The sequence below is a fragment of the Carcharhinus amblyrhynchos genome, chromosome 1, assembly GCF_965287045.1.
Source record: "Carcharhinus amblyrhynchos chromosome 1, sCarAmb.v2.hapA, whole genome shotgun sequence".
In the NCBI taxonomy this organism is placed as follows: Eukaryota; Metazoa; Chordata; class Chondrichthyes; order Carcharhiniformes; family Carcharhinidae; genus Carcharhinus; species Carcharhinus amblyrhynchos.
This window is the reverse complement of record NC_137324.1, coordinates 137979009-138006977: the sequence shown is the minus strand read 5'-3', so window position 1 is coordinate 138006977 and position 27969 is coordinate 137979009. Positions and strand designations below refer to the sequence as shown.

At 41.6% G+C, this 27969-nt stretch overlaps 1 protein-coding gene across 2 annotated transcripts in view; it reads left to right on the top strand.

The window, feature by feature from the left end:
- Positions 1–27969, top strand: part of hhip (hedgehog interacting protein) — a 170525-nt gene that overhangs the window by 39600 nt on the left and 102956 nt on the right. For both annotated transcript variants that reach the window (XM_080199641.1, XM_080199632.1), the window contains exon 5: positions 26182–26333. In XM_080199641.1, coding sequence (XP_080055767.1) covers positions 26182–26333 — 152 coding nt within the window. The remainder of the gene's footprint in view (positions 1–26181; positions 26334–27969) is intronic.

Sequence of the window (27969 nt, the reverse complement as noted above, 5' to 3'; positions counted from 1 at the left end):
ACAAGAGGTGTTCTAGAAAGTTTGAAAATCAAATGGGAATTCAAAACCCGCAGGCTGACTGTGAATGACAACAGTACCCTGACTTCAGTTGGAACCAACGAATGAAAGAACTGTGGGCTACATTTTCCTTACTTAGATTCCCTTACAGAGGTCATATTCATTTCCACGTGAGGCACACTTCTACTCTGGCCTTCTAGGAGGTATTTGGGATCACCATTCAAATAAGGATGGTGGGCAGTGCAGGCTGTTGAGTCTGCAGCACAATTGAGGATAACGTTTAAAGGCCTGTCAACAGCCTGCAAAGTGGCTGCATTGAGAAAAGTGAAAAGATTTTTTCAGTAAGCATATCATCAGAAGATGGCTGTCAGATGTCAGGGGCTATACTACAATTCTGTGACACCGTCATGTTGCAGATGGAGAAAACACAGCATCAGATGGTTTTTCCCTAAGGACAAGAGGAGGCCAACATGACCAGGGAGGCCTGGCTGGAGGTAGCTGAGAAGGTCAGCAGTCATGTGTCATCATCAGGACCTGGATCTACACAGGAAGTGATTCAAAGATCTCTTGAGGTTTTGGCAAGGTGACTACCCTGTAGTTATATGCTGGCAGCTATGACTTTCTTATCTCATTACCAATTCTTTGCAGAGGAAGGAACATTCTTTGCATCTTACCAGGCCTTATGTAGACAACACTGACATATAGGCCTAAAATGCTGCCCTTGCATTTGTCAGTCCATCATGTGTCACTGTGTCTTATTACTGTCATGTTCTTAATGCTCCTTTTTCTCTCTTACCAGAAGAGAGCAGTAACATACATGAGGAGGTGTTGTACCATGACTGAAAATCCTTATGAGCAACAAGCCATGGAAATTGTCAAAGTGGCAGCAAACAAGGGCATTCTGGAGGGGGAAATGAAAGTAGAAGCAGAGACAAAGTGAGATCTTCAAATTTAAATCATGTGTTTATATCTGAGTCACTTCTTCATGGACCATAAAGTCATAATTTAACACTCAAGACCATGTATGGGATGATACCATTAATACATAAGTGCTTTACTTAGTTGAGATCTCACTCCTGCAGAGGCAATGCCAGAGCCGCCTCAGCAATAACATGAGGAAACATTTCAGACTTTGGAGGAGAAGCCAGGATGCGTTGTTGAGTCGAACACATCCTCCACCAGTACAGATAGACTCACATTGGTGGAGGATTAGTCAAAGATAGAACAGATGGCACAAGTTAATACATCATTTGTTAGTAGGAGCAGGTGATGGAGGCAGTGACAGGTGTGGCAGTCCCTGATAAAAGATTATGGATAGCCTCAACCATACTCAGATCCATACATATGTTGAAGCTTAGAGGTCACCTGTGATACAACAGAGGCCTTCTATCAGTGTTTCAGAGGCAGTCCATACCCTCACTCAAAAGATGAATGAATCCATCCATTCCATGAGTGCTGTAATATGCATGAGTGCATAACTTCCTCCATTGACAGAGTGGGCATACTCAGGGAACATCGTGTGCAGCAGGCCAATGAATGTAGGAACACCACAGTGGCCTCCACAATGTGTCTTCAACTTTGAGCAATATTGATTGCTCAGCTGGGGTGATGACTCAGATGCGTAGAAATGCTGCCAGGTACTCTCAATCTTGGATAGCAGGTAATGCAGGTGAGCCCTCGAAGGGCAGAGTGAGGCAGGGCTGATGGCTCAAGATGCTGCCTCCCCAGCAGAAACTCTGACAGAGATACAAATACTGCATCAGATGCAGACCAGAATGTGGCAGGGCCCTCATGGGCACTGCAACACTGAGGACAAGGGCCCTGGGTATCTCATTCACTGGAGTAAAGAAACGAGCTGATTCAGCCACATGATTAGCAGCACGCAGAAGTATGTGGAAGAGAAGGTGCATGAAGATGCACACATTCATGGTTGCACAAATAAAATCATTCAGGTGCCAAATTTAATGACAGTCATGTTAAAACTATTGATGTTGACTAAACGAAGCATCTCATTTAGCTCTTATTTTCCCCCTTGTGCTTTGGCCAATTGGAGCTGCGTAGAAATTACATCCATGAAATGTGGTGACCCAGAGTTTTGCCTGGGAGGGGTAGCAACTTAAGATTAATTTGATCGAGGAGTCATAATGTTGTTTTGCGCTTGTGAATGCAATCACCACTGCACCCAAAAGGGCCTGGAGTGCAGATTTTGTCCAGATGAGGGGGTCATGGGCTTCTGAGATATACATGCAAGTGGACTAAGGCATCTGCGGCACTTTACATGGCATCCTCCACCAACAACTTTTCATCTTTTTCTGCAATGATAGATGTGCTCATCAGCCTCTTCTGGCATCAGTTCTGCTCCCCTCTGTAGTGCCAAGTTGTGCAGACAGCAGCACAGGACCACAATGAGACCCTTGATGGGTTATATTGGACAGCTTCCCACATTGGTCAAGGCAGTAGATTTTGAGCCTTTTCAATGGTTGCGCTGGTTATCAGCTGGCAATGGTTGTATTTCTCATGTCTTTCGGATGAGTTGAATGCTTGACTCCTCTGAGATGCAGGTTTCCTTTTCAAAATGCCTGTTGTGGTCTAATTCTACCCAACTCCTTGACAGCAAGCTTCAGTTCTTACCCTAGCAAACAGCTTACAACAAAGCTCATTTGAGAAACAAGGAACATCAATGATCAGATAGCACAGGCTTATAGAAAACAGTGTCATGGAAATGTTTTACTTAAATTCACAACGTGAATGCAAGATATAATTATGATGAGAGGTTTTTCATAAATGACTATCCTCGTAAGATTAAGGGGGACCTACTAGAAATGTCCCAAAGTATTAAAACATTAAACAGTAAAATATTGTTTCCTCTTGGTTAATCAGTAGACCAATAATATCTTGTTTGACCCAGAGTTGAGATTTAATCCCAATTCCAGTCCATAAGCAAAACTGATTAACTCAGTTTCTGAAAGCTCTTGCAGGTTTGGCTGATTGATTAAACATCCCTAGATGTGGAAGTTAATCTGACTTAAAGTCCCACTCGTTCAAAATTCTGCTACTCGCATCCTATCCTGTAAAAAGCAACATTCATCCTCTACCTTACTTCTTGCCAACATTGACTGGTTGGCTGCCTTTTATTACTGTTATGGAGTTGTGAAGAGATTTCAGACTTTGTTAGGAACAGAAAGTATTTATTGATAAAAGAAACTTAGGTATAGGAGCTCTGTGCAGCATGAAGGCTGCCCTGCGACAGCCTAGTTCTACATGTTTGCAACATGGTTCTAGAAGTAAAATGCCTGAGAGAGGACTCTCTCTGGTGTGATCATTCACTCTCAGTTCCCAATGGTCCCTCAAGTCAGGTGACTCACTTCTGTTGTACTGTCTTAAAGTGACAGACATCACATTACAAAGCACTGCCCCGAACTTATTAAATTAAAAATCCGTATCCAGATTTACAATTACTTCCCTAGCATTAATGCACGATACTCTTGTGCATTTTGCTCATTATACTTGGCTTTCATCCTCCATTCTTCCAAACTTAAGTTTTCTTCCACCTTCCAAGATCACTGCCATTTGTGACTATGCCTTCAGCCGTCCTACATTCTAGAATTCTGCCAATAAACCCCATCTCAAAACTTTCCCCACTGTCAGAAACCTTAAAATATCCCTTTTCAATCACATCTTTAGTCAAGGTATGTGATCTTTTCCCCATTCCTCATTGGTACCAGAGCCAGCCTTTTGGGAAAAAATGCTCCCATGCCCCTGCCAGTAGGTTCAGTGGTGGGTGTGGGTGTGGGGGTGGGGGGTGGAGAGAGAATTAGGTGAGACTTCAAAAATCGGTTTTACACTGGTGCAAATGTCTCACAAGATCTTCTGCTGGCGCCTATCATGACGAATCAGGAAAACGGTCGGAGGCCCGCATGAAGCTGACTTGCATCCCGCTAATGGGATGCAGATGAAGGCCTGACCGGAACCCCTCACCTACACTTAATTTTGTGCAACGCCAGTGGTAAAACATGCCAGTGAGTAAACACGCAATCCAGAGCATATCTGGAACAACTTGGTGTGCAAAGGTCGGAATGCCTGGGACTGCCTCCAGAGTTCAGTCTGGAGGCCACCAGATCTCTGGACCCCAGAACGTAAAGCGGTGGGTGAAGTGAATCTTTCAGATTCCGTGTCATCAAAGATGTCCATATTTCATCCTCAGCATGTTCCTAGAGGTTCAACTTTCTGCAATGGTCACTCAATAACGTTGAGTGCCTTTTAAATAGGGCACCCAGATATGATGGTGGGATACATACCTTCATGCCTGCCCTGCCACAAAATATGGTGCTAAATACCCCCAGGTGTATTATTAATGAGGTCAAGGCCAGAAGATATGGCATGGTTTCCTGCCACTGTTCCTTAAACCATTAATCAGACTTGGGCATCTGAGTAAGAGCAGGCAGCCTAATTTATTTTAAAAGTTCTTCAAAGGGTGAGAAGGAAGGAAAGAGTTTTTTTTAGGGGCTGCCCTTTGCTAATCCTAAAACGGCCTTGCTAAGATTGGAGCCTCATTTCTTTGGCCTTTGTCTGGTCACTTTGCAGTGCATTATGACTGCAAGCAGCCCCTCCCCGTATTATTCAGCACAGGACCTCTCATTACCATTTCATAAGAAAGACAGATGCCTTTATTACACTGAGTACTGCTCCTATTTATATCGGGGTTTGAAGAAAATTAGCTTACTGATACCTTCTTTGAAAAGTTAAACTTGAATAGCAAAAGCAGAGTTTAGAAATAAGAACTTTTTCAGCTATAGTTTAAAAGTATTTTTTAAATTAAATTTAATAGATTTCGCTGTTAACGTTAGATATATTACGCAACTATTTTAACAAAAAAAAATTCAACCAGGGCATGGTTTTAAGTGGATTATTCCCTGCCTGCACCCACCTTCACCCCTCCCCCCCCCTCCCCCCCCCCCCCCCCCCCCCCCCCCTGCAAAAACCAGCAAAGGGTCTTCCCAACTCTCAACTAGATTGAACGATTGGCAGTTTTGTGCTTTGAGCTCCGTTACTGGGCACTGAGTTCAGATATGTTACCTACAGATCTTATAGTCAGCAAATTTGTGAGAAAAACTTCTATCTTACTCAGATTAGCTTTAAGACCTGTTCCCAGTGGAGTAACCTCGCCACAAGAATGGCAATTGATACATAAGCACAGTTCTTAACCCATATGAACTGTTCTACTATTCTTGTACCAAATCAAAAATATTTTGGTGTTAGAATGGTGCCATTTTATTTATTGTTGACCAGTGATTTTCCACAATTTGTGTGTGAGGATGTCATTTTAAATGTAGGGACCTGAATTCTAAAATGGAAAAGGCAACCCAGTTATCAAAAAGTAATTGGATTTTACATTTTTCGGCAGGGTGAGGGAGACAAAATGGATACTGAGGGATCCATTCACACCCACCTGGCTCCACCATTTCTGACAGTACAGTCAATTACTAGCCACTTAGCAGGAAGGAGACAGTTAGAGGAGCAAAATTAAGGGATTTAGGGAGGGCTCGTGGGCTGAATGGTGGCACAGTGATTAGCAATGCTGCCTCACAGAGCCAGGGACCTGGGTTTAATTCCAGCCTTAGGTGTCTGCCTGTGTAGAGCTTGCATTCTCTCCCCATGTCTGCATGGATTTCCTCTGGCTGCTCCAGTTTCCTCCCACAGTCCAATGATGTGCAGGTTAGATGAATTGCCCATGGTAAAGTGTGTAGCATTACAGTGATAGGGCAGGCGAGAGGGCCTGGGTAAGAGAGTTGGAAAGCGAGTGGATTTTGCTACCAAGTAAACCTGTTGGACTTTAACCTGGTGTTGTGAGACTTCTTACTGTGTTTACCGCAGTCCAACGCCGGCATCTCCACATCATGACTACCATCGACACGGCAAACTGCCGGCTCCAAGTGGAGAGTATTTCCAAGAAGATCGCATATATTGACGCAGATGTCAAACTTCTACAAAGATGCAAGAAAGCAGACAAGATTCCGAAAGGACTACAGATCACGAACCCACTCAGGTCATCCTATAACACAGACTACGCTGAGAGACTTTCCCATCACACCTCTTTCACACTCCTCAACCACCTCATACACCAGCTCTGCAGCAAACACCACATCCTGGAAACCAAGATAGAGTCCATAGTCTCAACTTGCACTCAGAACGCAGACCAGCTGCGAAACTCTGCCAAGCAGACAAGACAAAGGAACTACACCATCTACATGCACACCAAGAACAGAAAACTTAAGAAACTCGGCATCATCACCAGCAGCAACCAAGCCTCCCCCAGTACCACAGTAGAAAACAGTACCACTGCATGGAAGTCTATTGTTAACTTGTTGGACTACACACTTCAACCAGATGAAATCGAAGTTCTCAGCCGAGGCCTCAATTTCTGCCCCAGCACCAAAATAGACCCCATTAGTCTTGCAGCAGACACAGACGAATTCATCAGGCGAATGAGGCTGAGGGAGTTCTTCCAGAGACCCAAGAGGCCAACAGTGAACACAATGAGACAGCCAATGAACCGGAACAGCCAACAGAGAGATCCGCAGTGCAGCAACTGAAGGGGAAAGAGTCGAGTTGGATTCCTCCGGAAGGCCGCTGCCTCCACTTGACATGTATGCTCAAGCAGTCAGGAGGTGCGTCAACACCAGATTCATCAACTGCACTCACAAGACAGCCCCGAACATCACCCAATCACAGCGCAATGCCATCTGTGCTCTTAAGACCAACCGCAACATTGTCATCAAACCAGCAGACGAAGGAGGGGCCATCATCATACTAACCAAAACAGATTATTGCAAAGAAGTGTATCGACAACTGAACAACGACAGTTACTCGCAGATCCGACCAAAGAACACACCTGTCAATTCAACAGTCTGATCAAAACATTTGATCCAAACCTTCAGAGCACCTTTCGTGCTCTCATCCCATGTACTACCTGCATTGAAGATCTCTACTGCCTCCCGAAGATACGCAAGGCAAACACACCTGGCCGTCCCATAGTATAGGGCAGTGGATCCCTGTGTGAGAACCTCTCCGGCTACGTTGAGGGCATCCTAAAACCCATTGTACAAAGAACCCCCAGCTTTTGTCGCGACACTATGGACTTCCTACAGAAATTCAACACATATGGAGCAGTTGAACCAGGAGCACACCTGGTCACAATGGATGTCTCAGCACTCTACACCAGCATCCCCCACAATGATAACATTGCTGCAACTGCCTCAGCACTCAATGCCAACAACGGCCAGTCTCCAGACGCAATTTTACAACTCATCGCTTCATCCTGGACCACAATGTCTTCACCTTCAACAACCAGTTCTTCATCCAGACACACGGAATAGCCACGGGGACTAAATTCGCACCTCAGTATGCCAATATCTTCATGCACAGGTTCGAACAAGACCCCTTCACCGCACAGCACCTTCAACCGATACTATACACTAGATACATCGATGACATTTTCTTCCTTTGGACTCATGGTGAACAATCATTGAAACAACTATATGATGACATCAACAAGTTCCATCCCACCAATCCTCTCACCATGGACTACTCTCTGGAATCGGTTGCATTCTTGGACACAGGCATCTCCATCAAGGATGGTCACCTCAACACTTCATTGTTCCGCAAGCCCAAGGATAACCTCACGATGCTCCACTTCTCCAGCTTCTATCCTAAACACGTTAAAGAAGCCATCCCCTATGGACAAGCCCTCCATATACACAGGATCTGCTCAGATGAGGCACCGAAAGATGCCCTCCAGAACAGGATACGGTGCTCGACTCATCCATCGACAGTTCCAAAACTGCATCGACTTCTTCAGAAGACAAACACGGGAGATGGCGGACAGAGTACCCTTCATCATCTAGTACTTCCCCGGAGCAGAAAGGCTACGACATCTTTTCCGGAGCCTTCGACATGTCATTGATGAAGACGAACATTCGCCAACGCCATCCTCACACCCCTACTTCTTGCCTTCAAACAACTGTACAACCTCAAACTATTGTCTGCGGCAAATTACCCAGTCTTCTCGAGAACAGTGACCATGACACCACACAACCCTGCCCCAGCAACCTCTGCAAGACATTCCGGATCATTGACATGGATGCCATCATCTCACGTGAGAACATCATCCACCAGGTACATGGTACATACTCTTGCAACTTGGCCAACATTGTCTACCAGATACGCTGCAGGAAAGGATGTCCCGAGGCATGGTACATTGGGGAGACCATGCAGACGCTATGACAGAGGATGAATGAACACCACTTGACAGTCACCAGGCAAGAGTGTTCCCTTCCTGTTGGCGAAAACTTCAGCGGTCACAGGCATTTGGCCTCTGATCTTCAGGTAAGCGTTCTCCAAGGCGGACTTCACAACACACAACAGCGCAGAGTCGCTGAGTAGAGACTGATAGCCAAGTTCCGCACACATGAGGACGACCTCAACCGGAATCTTGGGTTCATGTCACACTATCTGTAACCCCCATGACTTGCCTGGGATTTGTAAAATCTCTAACTATCCTGTCTGGAGACAATATACATCTCTTTAACCTGTGCTTACTGCTCTCTTCACTTGCATTGTCTGTACCTTTTGAGACTTGATTACCTGTAAAGACTCGCATTCCAACCATTATTTTGTAATGTCTTTATCTGCCCTGTTTGTGAATAGAACTCCCACTCACCTGACAAAGAAGCAGCAAGCGCTCCGAGAGCTAATGGATTTTGCTACCAAATAAACCTGTTGGATTTTACCCTGGTGTTGTGAGACTTCTTACTGTAAGAGAGTTGGTGCAGTCTCAGTGGACCAAATGATCACTGTAGGGATTCGATGACTGCAGGAAAGGTCATGTGGCAGAGAGGTAATGCTAGGATGTTGGTCATGGCATAGAATTATAAAGATCCCCTTGCTCTCAGATTCATAGTTTTTTTTATATTGGAGGTGCAAAAAAGATAAAAGTTGTCTTAAAAGCATATACACACACTGCCATCTTCCCCAGCAGAATCTGAAAGAACAGTCCTGGTGGCAGGTTTTTCTGCTGCCTCATTACAGATGCTTTAAAACACTCTCTCAAACATTTTCATATCTGTCTGTGAAACATGGCAGGAAGTAATGGAAAATGCAGGCTACTGATTTGTTAACAATGGCTTGTTAATTGGTATTTTCAAAATGCCAGATGGACTGTCGATCTCTGTGCCTGTTCACTTTCTGTAATGTGGGACACTGGCATGATAATGTCATATTGTCAACATGTCTTCGTCATGCCCTATTTTACATTCACTTTGGGGTGGTGGGGGATTTGTGGCCCGTCTGACAGAATGACAAGGTGGCTTTAGTAGAGCCAGAAGCTGTTTTGTGAATCTGGTCGACTATAATTTTAAATTTCAGGTATTAAGTATACACTCCAAACCAGCAGGACCCTTTTAATGTGTTTGGATCAGGCTCCAATTACATCTTCAAGGACCCACCTGTTAATTTAACAAGAGATCTAAGTATGGTCTCTGTGGTATCTTCCTTGACAGGCTTAGGCTAGGAAAAGGAACCAGGCCCAGCAAAGTTTAAAAATGTTTGTAAAAATCTTTAATTTCTTAGATTTCTTTCATTGGGTTAGTTCTTACTGTATTGTACAGGGTTATAGCACCATTTGTTGATCTGTTCGGAGAGCATGTAGACTGCTCCACGAGGGAGGCCTCAGAATAATCTTTTCATCAAGCAGTCGAGATTGTTTGTGGTTGAAATAATCATGATAGCAGTTACAAGTAGCTTCAAACTCTGAGTTGTAAAGCACTGTCTTTGTTAGAGATTGTTATTGATACATACTATGGGTTGAAATTGTGCAAAATCTCATATCAGTGAAAGAGGAGCCGGATGTTAATTCCAAAAGTTTGCATCAACAAAATGTTATCTTGTCGCTAAGTTATGGGCGATTAATCTAGGTTCCAGGAGTCAGAGGATTTTGTTTTATCATGTTATATGCACATGCTTAGATGTTAATGTACCATGTTTCCCTCAATAGAGTCCCAAGGTGCCAATTAGCTCAACTTGTTCCAAGATAATGCTCTCTTTGCAAATCATGTTCAGTGTGGGTGTTCTAGGACATTCCATACCACGCACCCCTTAATGTTGAGGCGGTGCTTTTCAGCTTTCTGAAAACTGGTTTTTAGTATCCATCAGCACAAATGGATTCAGAAATTGTATTGCATTCTGTTACACACATGGTGATTAAAAATAAGCAAATAACAGTATTGGTTGTAGCTTGAACATCTGTTGAGTCACTCAGAAATCTATGGAGAACCTTCAGTTCTCCCCAAAATTCTAAGTGTTAAATTTATGTAAAAACTGGAGTAAATCGCACTTTTTTTCAGCATAGTTTTCAAAATAAACCTCCCACACTCTGCAGTGCACAGAGTACACAAACGAAAATCCCATTGAAATTCAGTGGGCGGTGCCTATTCCCGCTGGAGTGCCAGCAGCATAGCACTAAGCAGGCCAGTGTGCATGTGCCGATTCCACTGCGCATGCGATCCCCCCAACACAGCCCGATTGGTGGCCTCCCCGAAAGGGCACGGGCCCAGCCCCAAACCCCCCCACAAATCCTGGCCCAGCCTGATCTCCCTTCTTCCTGTCAGCCCTCATTTCCCACCCCCCCCAACCCCGAGCTGCCCACCCCCCTCACAACACCAATGGCCAGTCTCAATCACTTCCCTCTCTCCGTCCCCCACCGATCCCGACTGCAGAGTGGCAGCAGGGCCCTGCCCCCATTAGCCCCTGCCACCTTGGCACTGCCCATGCTTAGTGGACAGAGCAAAATACCCGCAGAGCATTGGCACTTTGCCCCTTGGGCAGTGCCAGGAGGCTCAGGCTGACACTGCCAAAGTGGCACCCCCTGCTGCCCAACCTTCTGGGGGGCCTCATTTGCCCTCCCTTCACTCCAGCAAGGTCAGGTCGTCAACTCCCCACAAGTGGGTAGCTATAGTATACCCCGCTGGAATGAACTACTCCTGTTGGGCAGGGAGGCTTCAGTCCCAGGCCCACTAATAGAATGAGCTGCTGAATATATTTGGCAGCTCCACGCCAATTTCTGGTGCTGAGCTGACGGCACTGGAAATCTGGTACTGGAAGATGCACAGAGGCCATGGCACCCAGTGGGGAGCTGCGAAACAGCCTCCACTAGAGTCTTCCAGCCCGCTGCACTGAAAAAGCCGTGAAGTGGGATGGGAGAATTGCCACTGCCCACCCCTGTGAGACTGAAAGACTCAAATTGCTGGAGTCACTCTTTGAGCTTCTGTCAAGTGGCAACCTACTGATCTAAGCCAGATCGGCAGTCAGTCTAAATAATCAGTGTTAAATAGAATTAAGCCTTTCTTCTTCTTCCCATTCTGCTAAATTTTCTCCTCCTCCTTTCCTGCAGCTTCTCTGCTAGAGTATTGTTTCACAGGACTGAATTCATTCTGATACCCTTCCCACATAGCTATTCATTGTGTTTGAGGCTTTGTCCCTAGAGGGTACTTTTCCACATTTCTTGATATTGAACTATGCTTCTTTCCAATCTGTTCGCTGTCAAACTGTCCCTGCCTTCCCGGAGTCTACTGCATCTGTTTTTACATTTCACCTTTCCATAATTTGGTATCATCATCAAAGTTCTTATCTTTATTTCATTCATGTGTCCAAATCATTGGTGTATAATAAAAATGAGAAGTCCCTTGGGCACATGAAAAGTGGGGTGGCACAGTGGTTAACACTGCTGTCTCACAGCGCCAGGGACCTGGGTTTGATTCCCAGCGTGGTTCACTGTCTGTATGGAATCTGATGTGGGTATGCCGGCGTTGGACTGGCGTAAACACAGTAAAAAGTCTGACAACACCAGGTTTTAGTCCAACCGATTTATTTGATACTAAACGCACAAGCTTTCGGGGTTAGTCCCATTCACCTGACGATGGGACTAACCCCGAAAGCTTGTGCGTTTACTATCAAATAAATCGGTTGGACTAAAACCTGGTGTTGTCAGACTTTTTACTGTGTATGGAATCTGCACATTCTCCCAGTGTCTGTGTGAGTTTTCTCCAGGTGCTCTGGTTTCCTTCCACATTCCAAAGGATGTGCTGGTTAGGTGCATTTGCCATACTAAATTCACCCTCAGTGTATCTGAACAGGTGTCAACTGGGGGATTTTCAGAGTAACTTCATTGCAGTGTTAATGTACACCTACTTGTGACACTAATAAATAAACTTGAACATTTTATCAGTCTGTTATTCCCAATCTCTTATTGAGCCTTCAACTACTTCTCTACCCATTCTACCATTTAACTTTTAATGTCATCAACCTTAAACTTCATTAAAAATATATGTTGAAGGTTTTTGTTGTTTTACTACTATAAGGTTACCTTGGTCAACTCTTCACAATCTTATCCTTCTTTAAATATCCTCTCACTTCTGATCTTCCTGGACGCACCCAGACTTTTTAATGTTAATCCAAGTGTTTAATACCCTCCCTCTACAGATCTTATCTCCATTTTGCTCTCCTGGTTATTTCTCATATTTTTCCTGATGATCTTCTTCTATTTTACTGAATTTCATTTTATCAAGTACTTCCTTCGTTTCTCTGTACTAAATCAGGAATGCTGACGTCAATTACAGCATACCACGATTCAAATTAAGAACTTCAGCACAGACCAGTGATCAAACCTCAACCTTTCAGGTCTGTATGGCTCATCTACTCACTATTACTGTGTTGTATGTTTGGAGAGACACAATGGTGCCATTACACATCAGCAGGAATTTGAAATGTCTCTTCTGCCTCCTTCCCTTCTTGCTACAAAACAGCTTGAATGGAGATTCTTTGGGGGACTGCTGAATTGTCTTATCCATAATGCACGGCTTGGCAAATCTACAAGACTTCTAAAATATTAAAATGTGTTTTGGAAACAATGCTTATGGAAAAGTAATGCTCAAAACTGCAATAGAGAAAAGGATTATTAAACTATAGTCAAGTTTTTTAATGAAATCTAAGACTTTTGAGAGCACCTGCATTAATTTAGTCCAAAAAAATCATTATTCTATTCAGGATTTTCCACAGACTGAAAGATTCAGAGAAGGTAGTTGTTTGGTCATGAAAAAGTTTGGTTTCCAAAAACTTGCCGACCATACTGTGCTTTAGTTTTAGGGGGATTGGCTGATGGGTGTTAATGTCATACAATGGCTTTATTGCTGATAGTGTCATATTGCTTTATTGCTCTTAATTGCTGATAAAGCTCAACAAGTAAATTCAGCTCTATCTAATTTGAAATTTGTGTTGGTTGATACATTCAAAGAGATTTGTGTGGTTCTAACATATATTTTTAAAAATAACTTTGTAAACAGCCGTTATATTTGAAATCAATGTGGCTGAATGACCAATGTGATATTGTATTTCACTGGCCACTGCAAACTTGTGAACTCACCCCTAGCAACAAATCATGTTGGACAGTGTTCCTAGGCTGTGTCATTTACTGTCTGCCTCTGCAGAATTGAATACCAATATTTCAAAAGGAAAGTTGATACTTAGAAAAAGCTGAATTTATTTGTTGAGCTTTACAGGTTGTGAAGTAGTCGCATGACACAAGTACCCATCAGCTACCCCTAAAATTAAAGCACAGTAAGCCTTCGGAAACAGAACCCTTTCATGACTGAACTTCAAAGCAGTGGAAATTGAGTGACTACACCTCTGAATTAACCCTTTGCCTTCCATAGATTACTGCGCTGACTAAGAGTACAAGACATGATTGAGCATTTTGCCTGATTTTTCACAACTGAACCTGACTGGACAAAGTGGGAACAAATTTTGTCTCTAAAGCAGAATCAAATCAAACAACGTATGTTAACATATAAGTGTAGATGTTCATCTCCACTGCAGGGGCAGATTAACCCCGTTTTCAAACCCATTTGGTTGTTACCCACCAGATCAATGCACTGGTAGTAAAGATGAACATATACCCTGTAATATTCTGTTAAACAATAGGTTTTACATCATTTTAATTTTCTTTGATGTTTGCATTTGAAATCAGTTTTATTTTTTGTCGCAGAAACTAAACTCTGTGGCTCAGCTGAGCTCAATTAGTGGCAAACTTATCTCTGAATCGTCAAGTTGTGGCTTGAAGACCTTATTATCCAAGAAGTTTGAATGCTTCAGTGTAGTGTTAAGGAAATGCTGCATTGTTAAGAGATGCTATCATTTGGATAGTTGTTAAAGCAAGGCCTCGTTTTTTTTTCCTGTTCCTCCATTCAGATGGAAGTTAAAGATCCCAACTTGTAGGAAAAGTAGGATATTATTCCGGATTCCTGCTCAGCACTCCTCCATCAATCAAATAAATCACTGCTGGATGTGCTGGCTGTGTGGAATTTCTGCTGTGTTTACTTACATAAAATAGTCAGAGAACTTCAGAGTAACTTACTTGTCTTTTATGGATTTTTTACTATCATTAATTCTTCGTCCACATTTAAAATGTGAATTTTCCAACCTCTGTGTGAGTAAAGAGGTTGTCATCAAACTATGTCACGTGCAGCCACACACAGCCTTAAAGTTGGGCATGTGATAAGGTCACTGTGGTCCTTAACATTGATGTCACGGAGCCATTCCAAGCTATGATTATGAACAACATCAGGATAAAAAAATCCCAGTCCATGAATGCCTAGCTTGTTTGCTACCACATCATACAGACCTGTGCCCAACAAGAGGCAGTATTCACTTATCCTGTACCAGTCCACTGTACCACCTTTACTCCAATCAGGCTTCATTTTACAGGATGCCTGCTTGGTGCCAAAGATAACCTCCTTCCAGGTATGGTTCATAACTCCTGTCAGAAATCTGGGTACTGACACAGAGCTGGCTTACAAGAGTCATGCCAGCAGAAATATCACTGAGCAGAAAATTAGGATGTTCAAGCCCGGGCTGTTTGGGAGGGTTCAGCAGCAAATCCTTGACATTGGGTCAGATTTTAGCTACAGGAGAAATCAGATTAGATCCAGAGAAATAAATTATGGCACAAGAGGAAAATGGCTAGAAAAGTAAAATGGATAATAAGAGTTTATGTATTTAAAAAGGAAAAGAGTAAGTAAAGTTAGTCCTCTGCTGAATGACAGTGGGGAGCTAATAGTAGATAAGGAGGAAATGGCAGATGGAATGAACAAACATTTTGCTTCATAAATAAAAACAGAAAATACGAAATAAACTCAGCAGGCCTGGCAGCATCTGTGGCGAGAGAAAGCAAGTTAACATTGAGTCCATGTGACTCTTCTACAAAACTGAAGAGATTTAGAAATGTAATTAATTATATATTTTAGTACAATCTTCACCATAGAGGATACAGAAATTATTCCAGAAATAGCTGTGAATCAAGAGGTGGCAGCGAAAGAGGAACTTGGTGAAATTAAAGTTTCACCAAGAAACTGGGAAAAGATTATTGAGCAAACTGATGGAGCTGCAGGTCGGCAACATCCTGGTCTTGATAGACTTCATCCCAAGGGCTTAAGATGAGACAGTAGATGTATTGGTGTTAATTGATTTGGTGTTAAAATCCCCCCGATTCTGGAAGGGTTCTTTAGGATGGGAAAGTAGCAAATATATCCCTCCATTCAAAAGGTGAGGGAGGGAGAAAATAGGAAACTATAGGCCAATTAGCTTGATGTCTATTGTGGGAAAGACGGAGTTAGACTGATTTTTGTTAGGCAAGGAGATCAAAGGTTATCAGGAGTAGATGGGAAGGCAGAATTCAAAACACAAACAGATTAGCAAAGATCTTAATGAATGGTGGAACAGGCCCAAAGGGGTGAATGGCCTGCTTCTCTTAGTTCATATATATGTTCAAGAAAAGTACAGTAACTCAGGGAACGTCCCAACTTGGCAAACTCACCTCGATTTAAAGTGTTCATCCCATTAGACGCAATTTTCACTCACAACAGGGATATAGTCAAGAAACCAGAGCCCAAAAGCAAATCCTCGGCAGACATGGAGGGGGGTCAAGTACCAAGGCAGGTTGGTTTCAAAGCCAGCCTCAGTTCTCTGGGACTTAGAGTTGTTTTCAAAGCTGTTAAACCCTCCAGTCCTCACCCATAAAAACTCTCTTGCCCTCGCACTGGTCCCTCCATGCCAACTCATGCCCTTCCACCCCATAGACCCTGTGCCATCTCCTTATCCTTATCTCTATAGTGTGCAAGAAACAATAATTTTCACTGGTGAATACATGTGACAATAATTAATCAAATCAAATTATGACATCAACCCTTGCCACGCCAGCTCATGTCCCTAATCCACCCACATGCCACCTCCAGAGCCATTCACTCAGTATCCACCATTGGAATACCTCAGGAGTCATGTGGAGAAGAAAAGAAAATAAACTTCTGGAAATCTAATTCAGCATATTCATACACATTTGATAGTAAAAAAACTCCCAATAATGAAATCCATTCAAAACTTTTAAATCTTCTCAATTGGTTAATTTCTTTAGCACAAAATACTCTGCAGACTCCACATAAAATCCTTTGATAGCCTATTCAAACAATCAGACTGTGAACTCAAAGACTCCTATATGGATAACTGTAAATGTTGAAACTCAGACAAGCATTCCTAATGATCTAATAAAAGCCAAGGGGGTATCTTACTGACTGCATAGGTCTTTTTCATTTTGTGAAGTATAAAAACTTCAAATATTATACTTAAACAGATTTTATCCACTCTTTGAAATCAATTATGTCTAATTCATCAATTTGTGACTTCCATACTGTTGTTTAAGACCCTTGAACCAGCCAAAAGTTTGGTCTGTTTGAACTTGTAACTAAGTTCAAGTTCAAATGACCCAGAGTTCAGGTTTCTCTCCTATATGAGTCAATGCCTGACCCCTTCTGCTGCTGGCAAAAATTAAATCTTATTAGATGTGGGAATAGAACTTTCATAATTTGTTTCCGCCCTCCATTTTTAAAGATCTGTAGCGTCTTCCTAACTTTCTGGTCATGTGCTGCATACAGAATATTTTACTATACTGTGAAACTGGTCCTCACCAACAACTCATGAACTGCAAAAAAAAAGGTTAGTGCATTTCTTGACCTCGGCACATCTCAAATGCTCCATTGCCAGTGCAAATGAAATAGTGAAAAGTAGGCAGTTTAGGAGTAACTTGCTGGGAGAAAGATCCACAAAAAAATGAAATAAATAACTTGCAAAAGTTTTGCTATTGTCTACAGCTTTAGCACATCACCCTTTTACATCGTGTCATGTAAACCTGATTTCCTGCCTCCTCTAAAAGACAGTAAAAAATCTCACAACACCAGGTTAAAATCCAACAAGTTTATTTGGTAGCAAAAGTCACTAGTTTTCGGAGAGCTGCTCCTTCGTCCGATAAGGACTTAACGGAGCCACCAGCTTTAGGAGAGCTGCTCCTTCGTCCAGTAAGGACTTAACGGAGTCACCAAATTTCGGAGCGCTGCTCCTTTGTCCGGTAAGGACTTACCTGACAAAGGAGCAGCACTCTGAAAGCTAGTGGCTTTTGCTACCAAATAAACCTGTTGGACTTTAACCTGGTTTTGTGAGACTTTTTACTGTGTTTACCTCAGTCCAACGCCAGCAACTTCATATCCTCGAAAAGAGTAGCCAAAGCACTGCTGGCTGCCTGCCAGTTGCATGATAATGAGCAATCAATTCATGGCCCCTGCAACTAACTGAATCGATACATATAGCAAGTGCAATTACATTTCTTGGACCATATATTTTGTAAAAACATGTCAGTATTGATTTTGCATCATGGAGTTAATGAGAATAAACTTTTAACATTCTATTCTAGGCAGAATATAGATTATTTAATTGCTTAAAATAGAGACGAGTGGGGAATTTTTCATACTGCATGTCCACTGCTTACAGTGGACATTTCTCTGTGTTAACAGTCTGTATTAGTTATATACACTTCTGATTAATCTCAATATTCAGTACTACGCTCAGTTCTGGGTGAATGAGTTAGCCTTGGAGAGAACGCAGCAGAGATTCACCAGAATGATACTGGGATTAGAAGGGTTAAATACAATGTTACATATATTTATATACTAGCATTAGAAGGATTAAATATAATGTTACACATGTGGATGACCAAGGTGTGATTTACTAGCGATGTTATAATAGGGTAGAGAAAGAGAAAAACACTACAGGGGCAGCCAAGAAATTAAAATTAGAGCTGGGCTGTTCAGGGGTGACATAAGGAACCACTTATTTACAAAGCAAAATTTGTTTGATAACACTTCTGTGAAGTTGTCCTCCCCTCTGTTAAAAAGGCTATTTAAATTGAAGTTGTTGTTGTCATAGAAGTCTGAAACTCTCTTTACAGTTAGCTGGTGAACAATTGAAATTTCGAAACTGAGGTTTCTAAATTTTTGTTAGGCAAGGTTAATAAAGACTATTGAACCAAGGTGAGTGACTGGAGTTAAGATGCAGATCAGCCTGGCCTCATAGAATAGCAGAAAAATCTAGAAGAGCTGAATCACCTATGCCTATTCCTTTCTTCCTAATTGTTACAAAGTACCCAAAGCTATTATGTTGATTTAGGAAATTAATTATGTTTAAAAAATGAAAACTTTTTATTTAGGGCGGCACGGTGGCACAACGGTTATCATTGCTGCTTCACAGTGTCAGCAGCCTGGGTTCGATTCCGGCCTTGGATGACTGTGTGGAGTTTGCACATTCTCCCCATGTCTGTGTGGGTTTCCTCCGGGTGCTGTGATTTCCTCCCACAGTCCAAAGGTGTGCAGGTTAAGTGGATTGGCCACGCTAAGTTACTCCTTAGTGTCCCAAGATGTGTAGGTTAGGGGTGATTAGCCATGATGAAAGTGTGGGGTTACGTGGATAGGGTGGGGGAGTGGGCCTGGGTGGGATGCTCTTTTGGAGAGTTGTTGCAGACTTGATGGCCCAAATGATCTCCTTCTGCACTGTGGGGATTCTAAAGATTCGATGGAAAATGTGAAGAAGGTCTTGTGTCTTTGTCAATGATGGTATTAAAACTATAGCCAGTTATACAATTCACACTATTCATTATCCTGATAAAATCATTGAATTTGGTTTGGCTGCTGTTCTGATTACATGGTTTATAAACTGTGGTTACCATGTTTTTTGTTTGTAGATTTATGTAATTAAGCTGAGAGTTTTAAATGTGTAAGGTCATAACATTTCATCGCAGAATTCTGGTAGTGGCGGATGAAATGAAATATTGCTCTTGCAGGATCCCTGACTTTAGCAATATTTACCCATTTGTGCTTTCCTCAACAATACAGCACAGAATTTTATGTGGGGGAATGTGCTATATATCATAGCAGCTGTGGTCTGTTTCATAGGCAGAATAATGAATATTTGCAGTTCGATGCGTCTCTTCATGGCCGTTATACCACTTTCATTTGAATGTAATGCTGAACCCTTCAGAAACTATTTGAAATATGAAAAGGTTTTTTAAAATAGCTCTGTTAAGGAAGACTTTTTTACCATTGTAGTTTGTTTTGCTTTAGGAAGGAAGGCCATCTTAGCAAAATACAAATATTAACAAGTAGTTTGTAAGCATACTGTAGTTTCAAAGTGGTTAATAATTTCCTGCATGGCTCGCTGCTAGGAGGTCTCTTACTTTTGTTATTTTGCGAAGAAGCATTTAGAAATCTAGATATGTTGTAATCCCATTGCACATAATATCCAAACTTATTGGCAGAGATCTTCAGTGCTTGTAACAGCAGGTTACATCTGCTGAGTTTATGCCTCAGGAGAGTTTGTTACTTGGCTTTTGCTGCTGGAAGTAAATCTCTTATGTACTGATGAGATTAGCTATTTAATATATTGTTTCTAATGTTCTTATTAGATTTATCAAGCCTAAAGCAAGAAGCTTGATGGTCTTTAGAACTATTGTAAAAAAAACAATGGTTAGTGGACGCTTCTTTTTAAACCAAGCTTGAGAACCTTTTTCAAATTCTTATTACTATGAACTCCGGTAGGGGGAGGGGCAGGGAGGTAGAAATTCAGGTTGACGCATTTCTTTAATGCAAACAATGAACAGACATTCCCAGAATTTAATACAAGATGTGCATATTTTAGCCTCAAGGAAGATGTCAGCACTTTTGGGCAGAGAAACAGAGGTGGTCCCAGATGAAAGTATAGGCACAGTGCCACAGGGATGGGAGTGAATGGGAATTATACGGGAAGAATTCTAATTAAGTCCAATTACAATCAAAATTTCTGATTGTGACAAAAACATCAAAAACGTTTTTCAAAAAATTGAATAGTTTTGCTTTTAAAACATGGACTTCTTCCATTTATTTCAATAGAAGTTCAAAGAAATAATGATTATCAGTTTTCTGCTGAGTGGGTTTACTTAATAAAGTTTATTACCCCAAAGTACCTGACCAATCAAAGCTTCCTCATAATAAATTGTCACTTAATTAGTCAAGCAGTGGCCAAAGTTGTTAATTCAGTGTGAAGAGTGGGGAGCTGCAGGCAAGTTGAGCAATAAATCTCTTAAGATTGACATCAGAAGCATAGCATGTAAATATCTGCTTCAGTCTTACAAAAAATAAAATACCTTTATGGCACCATAGGATAATCAACATTGGCTGTCAGTAAATAACATAGCATCATATCTTTCCCTAGACTAAATGGATCTTCCCAATACATGCAGCTGAAAATAAGATACAACTTATTCAATAGCACCAAGTCAAGCTTTTGACTTTGTAAAAATGTTGCCTCAATGGATAGGTGTGGAGATGAAAGTCTTGTGTAGAATTGTTTCCGATTAAATATTGGGAAGACTGAAACGATTATCTTCAGTGTCCACCATTCCCTCAATATGAAGCTGGTGCATGACCACAGGCTATATTTCATGCAGGTCAGTGCCCAGTGTCCTAGCCACTTACCCTATCCCTCTCCCTGGCACCTGTCTGAGGTAACCAGAATGTTCACTATATTGCTGTCATATTAGGATTGCAGTGGGTTTCTGACCTCATATCGAGGCCAACAATAATACAGCCTATTTCCTTTACACCTCCAGCACTCAACAACATCCTTCCCTCAGCTCGTCTGCTAATGAAGCCTTTGTCCAAACTTATTTTTAAATCTTTAGATATGACTTTTTCAATGCAATCCTGGCCAGCCTCCCATTTTCTACCCTTTTGAGATCATATCATCTACTTGTGTCTAAAATCATGCAAAGTGCTGTATACCTATCAACTTTTGTTCATCTACCTGTGCTAGTTTAAGCAACATCTTGATTTTAAAATTCTCATTCAAATCACTTTTACTGCTTTGCCCTTTTCCATCTCTAGGTTTCTGCAGCTCCTCAATCTTCAAGATAACTGCCTTTCTCTTAATTTGGACCTCTTACACATCCCACATTTTCATTGTACAATTCGATGTAACCAATAGTTTAAAGTGACCAAGTACCTAATTTTTGGAACTCCCTCCCTAAACCTCAGTTTTTTTTCTCAGTTCTCCTTCCTCGAAGATGTTCCAGAACCTCAAACCCTTTGGTCAAGCTTTTGATCTTCTGCCCTAATATCTCATGTGGCTTAATGTCATTTTGTTTAAAAACCACCTTTGAAGCTCTATAGACATTTTACTGGATTCAAAAATCTATGGTCAGAATTTTACCATCACTCCTGCCACGGGAATCGGAGTGGGCGAGGAGTGGACCATGGAAAGGTTCGTTGACCTTGGGCGGGACTTTACACTTTTGGGACAAGTGAGGTTATAAAATCCCACCCAATATAAATGCAAGGTGTTGTGAATTTAACATATGTAACCTTCATGTTCATTCTTAGGCTGCTTTTACAATTGAACATTCATTATTATTTTGAAGGCGAACAACAAATAACCATCATTGTTTCATGACATGATGAGAAAGATTATAGATGGAGACCAAATGGGGATATAGTCCCACCCAGATAAACTAATGAAAGTCTACTTGTATTGGCCAAGTCTATCAAAACAAGGTCAGAAGCCATGAATGAAAAGTTGAAATACTTTGTTGTTACTTAGCCATATATGTTAAAAATCCATTATTAAATTCCTAAGGGAGCACCAAATGTCACTATTCATTTTTCATAGGAAAATGATTGTAATCAATAATATTCTGACTAGGAAAAGGATTGCAATAGATATCAGAGTATACTGCCCTCTGCCTCCCATGTAACTTGTCAATGAACTTTATGACCACCCCTCCATATTGTGCCACCTTACAGAGGTAGCAAACTGATGCTGTTACTGGGCCAGGGCTGCCCAGTGGTTATCACTGCTGCCTTAACATGCCAGGGATCCAGGTTTGATTCAAGCCTTGGGCGACTGTGTGGAGTTTGCATGTTCACCTGTGTCTGCATGGGTTTACTCTGGTTGCTCTGATTTCTTGCCACAGTCCAAGGATATGCACGTTAGGTGGATTGGACATGCTAGACTGTCTGTTAGTGTCCCAAGGTGTGCAGATTAGGGAAATGAGTGGAGTAAATGCATTGGTCATGGGAATAAGGTGAGGGGATGGGCCTAGATAAGATGCTGTTTCGAAGAGTCGGTGCAGACTTGGTGGGCCAAATGGCCTCTTTCTGCACTGTAGAGATTCTATGATTTTAATCCAGAGGCTTAGGCAAATGATCAAGAGTTCAAATCTAGCAGCTAGAAATTTAAAACAAGTCAATTAAAGATAAATCAGAGATAAAATGCTTAGTTTCAGTATTGGTGAATGAATGGATTGTCAAAAAACCCATCTACTTCAGTATTGTCCTTACCCAGTCTTGCCTTTGTATCATTGCAAATCCAATGAAATGTGGTTGACTTTTAACCAGCTGTGAAATGGCGTAACAAGCTACTCAAACCAGAGGGACAGAGTATCATTAAATGGAAGCAAATGCACCACACAGCATTGACTTAGACATCAGATTCAGACATGACAAAGGCACACCCATTCCAGTAGACCATGCAGAGTCCTTTTTAACACCTAAGGATGTGTGGTAAAACTGGAAGAGACTAATTAAGCACAATCTGACAATCATGCTCACAGAATTCCATCTTTCAGCTAATGTTCCACACAGTTCCATCACCATCCCAGAGTATGTCTGTCCTACTAGTAAAACAGAAAGAAATCCCACAACACCAGTTTAAAGTCCAAACAGGTTTATTTATAGCAAAAGCTGCAAGCTTTCGGGACAGCCTGTCCCTTCAGGGTCCCTTCAGGAAAGCTTGCGGCTTTTGCTACAAATAAACCTGTTCGGACTTTAAACTGGTGTTGTGGGATCTCTTTCTGTTTTACCCCAGTCCAACGCCAGCATCTCCACATCGTCCTACTAGTAAGCCAGATCCACCAGAGTTGACAATATAATGATGCACAGTTAGGAGGAAGTGGTCCTGAGATTACTGCACATAAACTGCAGACCCCATGAAGTTTCACAGTACCAGGTTAAACATTTGCAAGAAAACCTCTCGATAACTGTTTATCACCCTCCTTCAGCCGATCAGTCAGGGTCCCTCCATGTTGAACACCATTTGATAGATGCACTTAAAGCACCAAGGCCTTATGTTTCCTGATGGGAAATTTCGGTGCCCATCACCAAGAATTACTTTACTAACCCCATTATTGACTGAGCCAGCCAAGCTCTGAAACACATAGCTGCTTGGCTGGACTTGCAGCACTCACCAAGAAAATCAACATGAAGGATTCCACAACCATGGCATAGTCCGCCTCATGTCATGAACGGAGGTGAACAATTAAACAACGTACAGTAGAAAGAGGCTCCATGAACACACCCATTATCAAGTGACTGCCCTTAATATCAAGGCAACATTTGACTGCATGTAGCATCAAGGAGTAAGATTGAAATCAATGGGAATTGGAGAAAAGTCTCCACTAATTCCCACCAAAAATCACACCAAAAACCTAACTAGGCAAAGGCTGGAATTCTGTGGCAAGTGACTGAATTCTGAAATTTCAGCATCTGTGAGGTATAAATCCAACAACTCCAACAACACCCAACCAGCTTGACACGAACTTAAATATTCACTCCCTCCACCAGTGGTGTACCTTGACTGCAGTGTGTACCGTCTACAGATGCACTGTAACAACTTCCCAAGGCTTCTTTGACAGCAACTGCAATTCCCAAAGTCATGTCCTTGACCATATGGAAGAATAAGGACAGTAGGTGCCCAGGAACATCAACATCACTAAGTTCCCTTTCAAGTCACTTATCTTCCTGGAAATATATCATTGGGTCAAAGTTCAGGACCTCCCTACCTAATACCATTGTGGGAGTGCCTTCACCACACATGCTGTTGCAGTTGAAAAAAGTGGCTCATCACCATCTTCTCAAGGCAATTAGAATTGGGTAATAAGTCTGGTCTTGTCATCATTACTGACATCATGTGAATGAGGGAAAAAAAATCACCACTTCGGCATTTCATGTAACTACTTTCTCCAGATAACACTTTGCTTCCTTTTTGCGAATGTCCTCTTCCCCATCCTTTTAGCCTTTAACTTTGTTTTGATGTGCATTCTGCTGTATTTCTTTAAATAATTGTGAATATGTATTTTGATTGGTTCAGGATTTGCCTTCAGCATCACAGTTTTAATCTCTTTTATGAATTTTGAATTTGTCTTTTGAACTTATTTTTTCTATGTTTTCTGTTTGGCCAAAACTGCCTCTATTGTCATTTTTCTGCCTTTTCTGCTTTCAGAGAAATAAATGTACAGTGAAAAAATTCCTTATAGCAACCAAGTTTCCAAGTTCCCTCTGCATTCACTAAAAGCAGAATTTACGAAATGCATCAACAACAACGTTCAGACTTTTTATTATTAACGCTAAGTACAATAAATCAGTTTTTTTTTGGCATTGCCTTGGAGCAGTTAGATGTGAGGACATCAGCTTATTGTGGCACTTCTCTGTATGCTGTAATTATGACATCCTCAAAAACAAAGACAAATAAGAAGCCTGTTCTTTTGAATTCATCATTACCATAAGGGCAGAATTGTTGGTAATTTTTGTCTGTGACTATACATGGTATCAAAAACCTAATTTATTAGTGGTAGGTCTTTGAGATCACCGACTATATCATATGGCCTTTTGCCACAGATTGCAATCAATAACAGATAAGCTGATAAAAAAGATCATCAGTCTGTATGTAATGAGTTGTATTAAATAATTGCAAGTAATTTTTGATACTATATGCAATATTCAAAACACAGGAATCATTTTCATTCCTTGCATAGTTCCATTGTCCGATATATAGCCACCAATGAAAAATGGCTATTAATTATTGTTGACACAAAGAAGCAGACCACCATAGATGTGACAATTGATGTACTTGCCTCCAGGGTAAAGAAAAGTTCATACACTAGACAATTAATTTAATTGTTTTTGGAGTATAGTGCCAAGGCAAGGAGTTCACAGCTCACGCTGTGGTATTCAATGCTTTAAGAATATCAACAGCAGGAAAAGCTGCTGCTATGGACTCATTTGTCTTCCTTAGTGTATGAGCAAGTTAATAGCTGAACAAAGAATGCTTCCTAGCATTTAGATGTGTCTTCATGGAGATCTAGAGATGGCACACACAAATCACTTTACAATGGTGCAGTAAGAATTTTTTACATGCAGTGCAGTGCTCACATCAGTTGTGACAAATGTCTGGTTCCAACTTAGTTGTTTAAGAGGAAATATTTTATAATCCCTTTGTGTGTTATAACCAATGCCAGAAAGGAGAAAAGGAGTTTATAAACAAATTTTCCACATCAGGAAAGATCTCCACTGTTTTCCAGATGAAACAAAACGGAGAACATATTTAATAAGGGGGTGGGGGTGGGGGGGGGGTTGCAGTTTAGATCAGAGTTGAGGAGGAACTTCTTCACTCAAAGAGTGGTGAATCTCTGGAATTCTCTGCCTGTTGAAGTGGTGGAGGCTACCTTGCTAAATATATTTAAGTCATGGGTAGATAGGTTTTTGGTGGATAGGGGAATTACAGGTTATGGGGAGAAAGCGGGAAAGTGGAACTGATCCACTTCAGATCAGCCATGGTCTTATTGAATGGCGGGGCAGGCTCGAAGGGCTAGATGGCCTACTCCTGCTCCTATTTCTTATGTTCTTATATTTAACATTACAATGTTTTATATTTTTTGTTATTTAACCTCAGGGTGGAGATGAAAGAGGATTGCTAAGCCTAGCATTTCATCCCAAATACAAGGAAAATGGAAAGCTCTACGTGTCTTATACCACCAACCAAGAACGATGGGCCATTGGACCACACGACCACATTCTTAGAATAGTCGAATACACTGTATCCAGGTAGCGCGATAACAAAACGAGATACTTATGCTCCATCATGTCTTACAAATATTAATTACTGAAAACAATTGAACAGAACTTCATCTGTAAATTACACTGTAAATGCCATGGTTGGGGGGGGGGGGGGGTAAAATCTTATTTGGCATCAGGGGTCTTGTCTGAGGGCCAGCAGTATACCCTCACTGCCTATTTTTTGGGAAGGCCCACTGAATCACAAGCCAATCAGGTAGTGGTGAGACCACTGGTGGACCCTGGAATCAAGATCTTGAGGATGGAAGTGCCACCTAGTGAGAGCTATTGACCAAAGGCTAGCAGCTCTTGCGTTCAGCAGAATCTCTGAAGAGGCTGTGACTGCCATAGGAATGACACCTTTATGGATTCCCAGAATTGTGGGTGACCCAGGTTACAGGTTCGTAACATGGAGGGTGGGATTTAGTCAGATGGGGGTGACAGGTGGCAGGTAAGGGAGTGAGAATTAAGATGGCTCTCAGTAGCTCCCCCCTCCCAATGTCCAGCCCTTTGATGGGGCACTGATTGCATTTGATGGAGACACCCTTCCCTACCAAGGAGACCAGCTTTCTGACAGTTTCACCTGTTTTGCACAATGCATGACCCACTTGCAGCTGGATCAATACTAGCAGCGATGGGATAAGAACCTAACGTGGTCATTAACTGCCCACTTAAGGGCCTCAATTAGCAGCAAGGCAAATTGACCGTGAGCCTTCCGACCCCAATAGTAATTCCAGTGGAGATGGAGAGGCAGCGTGATTCAGATACACCTAATAACATGCCCTTCCCACCTCCGAGATTCCACCCATGATGTGAAATATGGTGATGCAATTTAATGGTATACCAGAACAGAAGCAGGCTGATTAACACCTAAAGCTCTTTGAAATGCCACATGTGGCAAGAATCCAATTGTTTGACTGTTAGTTAATTTCACTTTAAAGCAAGTTTTAGCGCTGAATTATCTCCATCAATTCTGCATATCAAGGTTAAAAAAAATCACATTTTCCAAACATGCGGATGTTTTATTTCCATCGTGTTTAATTATATAAAAATACGGTTAGGATGTCAGATGAAAAAAAGTGTCCATTTTATAGATATATTTTAAGAACATAAATATCTCAACTGAAGAGTTGAACATTGCTACCATGAGGGCAAAAATTTTAAGACAGATAATTACAATTATTATTTTTTGGTTTGTTTCTAGTCTTTTCTGTAGACTTTAATGAATTATTTTGGAGTCTGACTCCATGAGACACTAGAGTTAATGTCAGTAAAACACGTTATTAATTAGAAAGTGTTAAACTGGACATAAAATTCATTCTATGGCTCAGTAAGTCAAGAAGTATTCCTGATACAAGCAACAATTTTCTCACTTCATTTAAACAAAAGGAATACTAAAATAAAAATCAAAATTATTGAGAGGAATTTTAATGATATTTAATTATCAACCTTATATTCTTGACTTTTTCCCCTCAAGTAATAAGGAAAGGTGTTAACTCTGACTCACTGATAGTATTCTAGGGTTTGAATCAGAAGATTGGAAGTTACAATCCAACTTCAGACATTTAAGCAGCTAATCCAGGTTGATACTTCACTTTAGTCATGAGAATGTATTGCACTGTCAGAG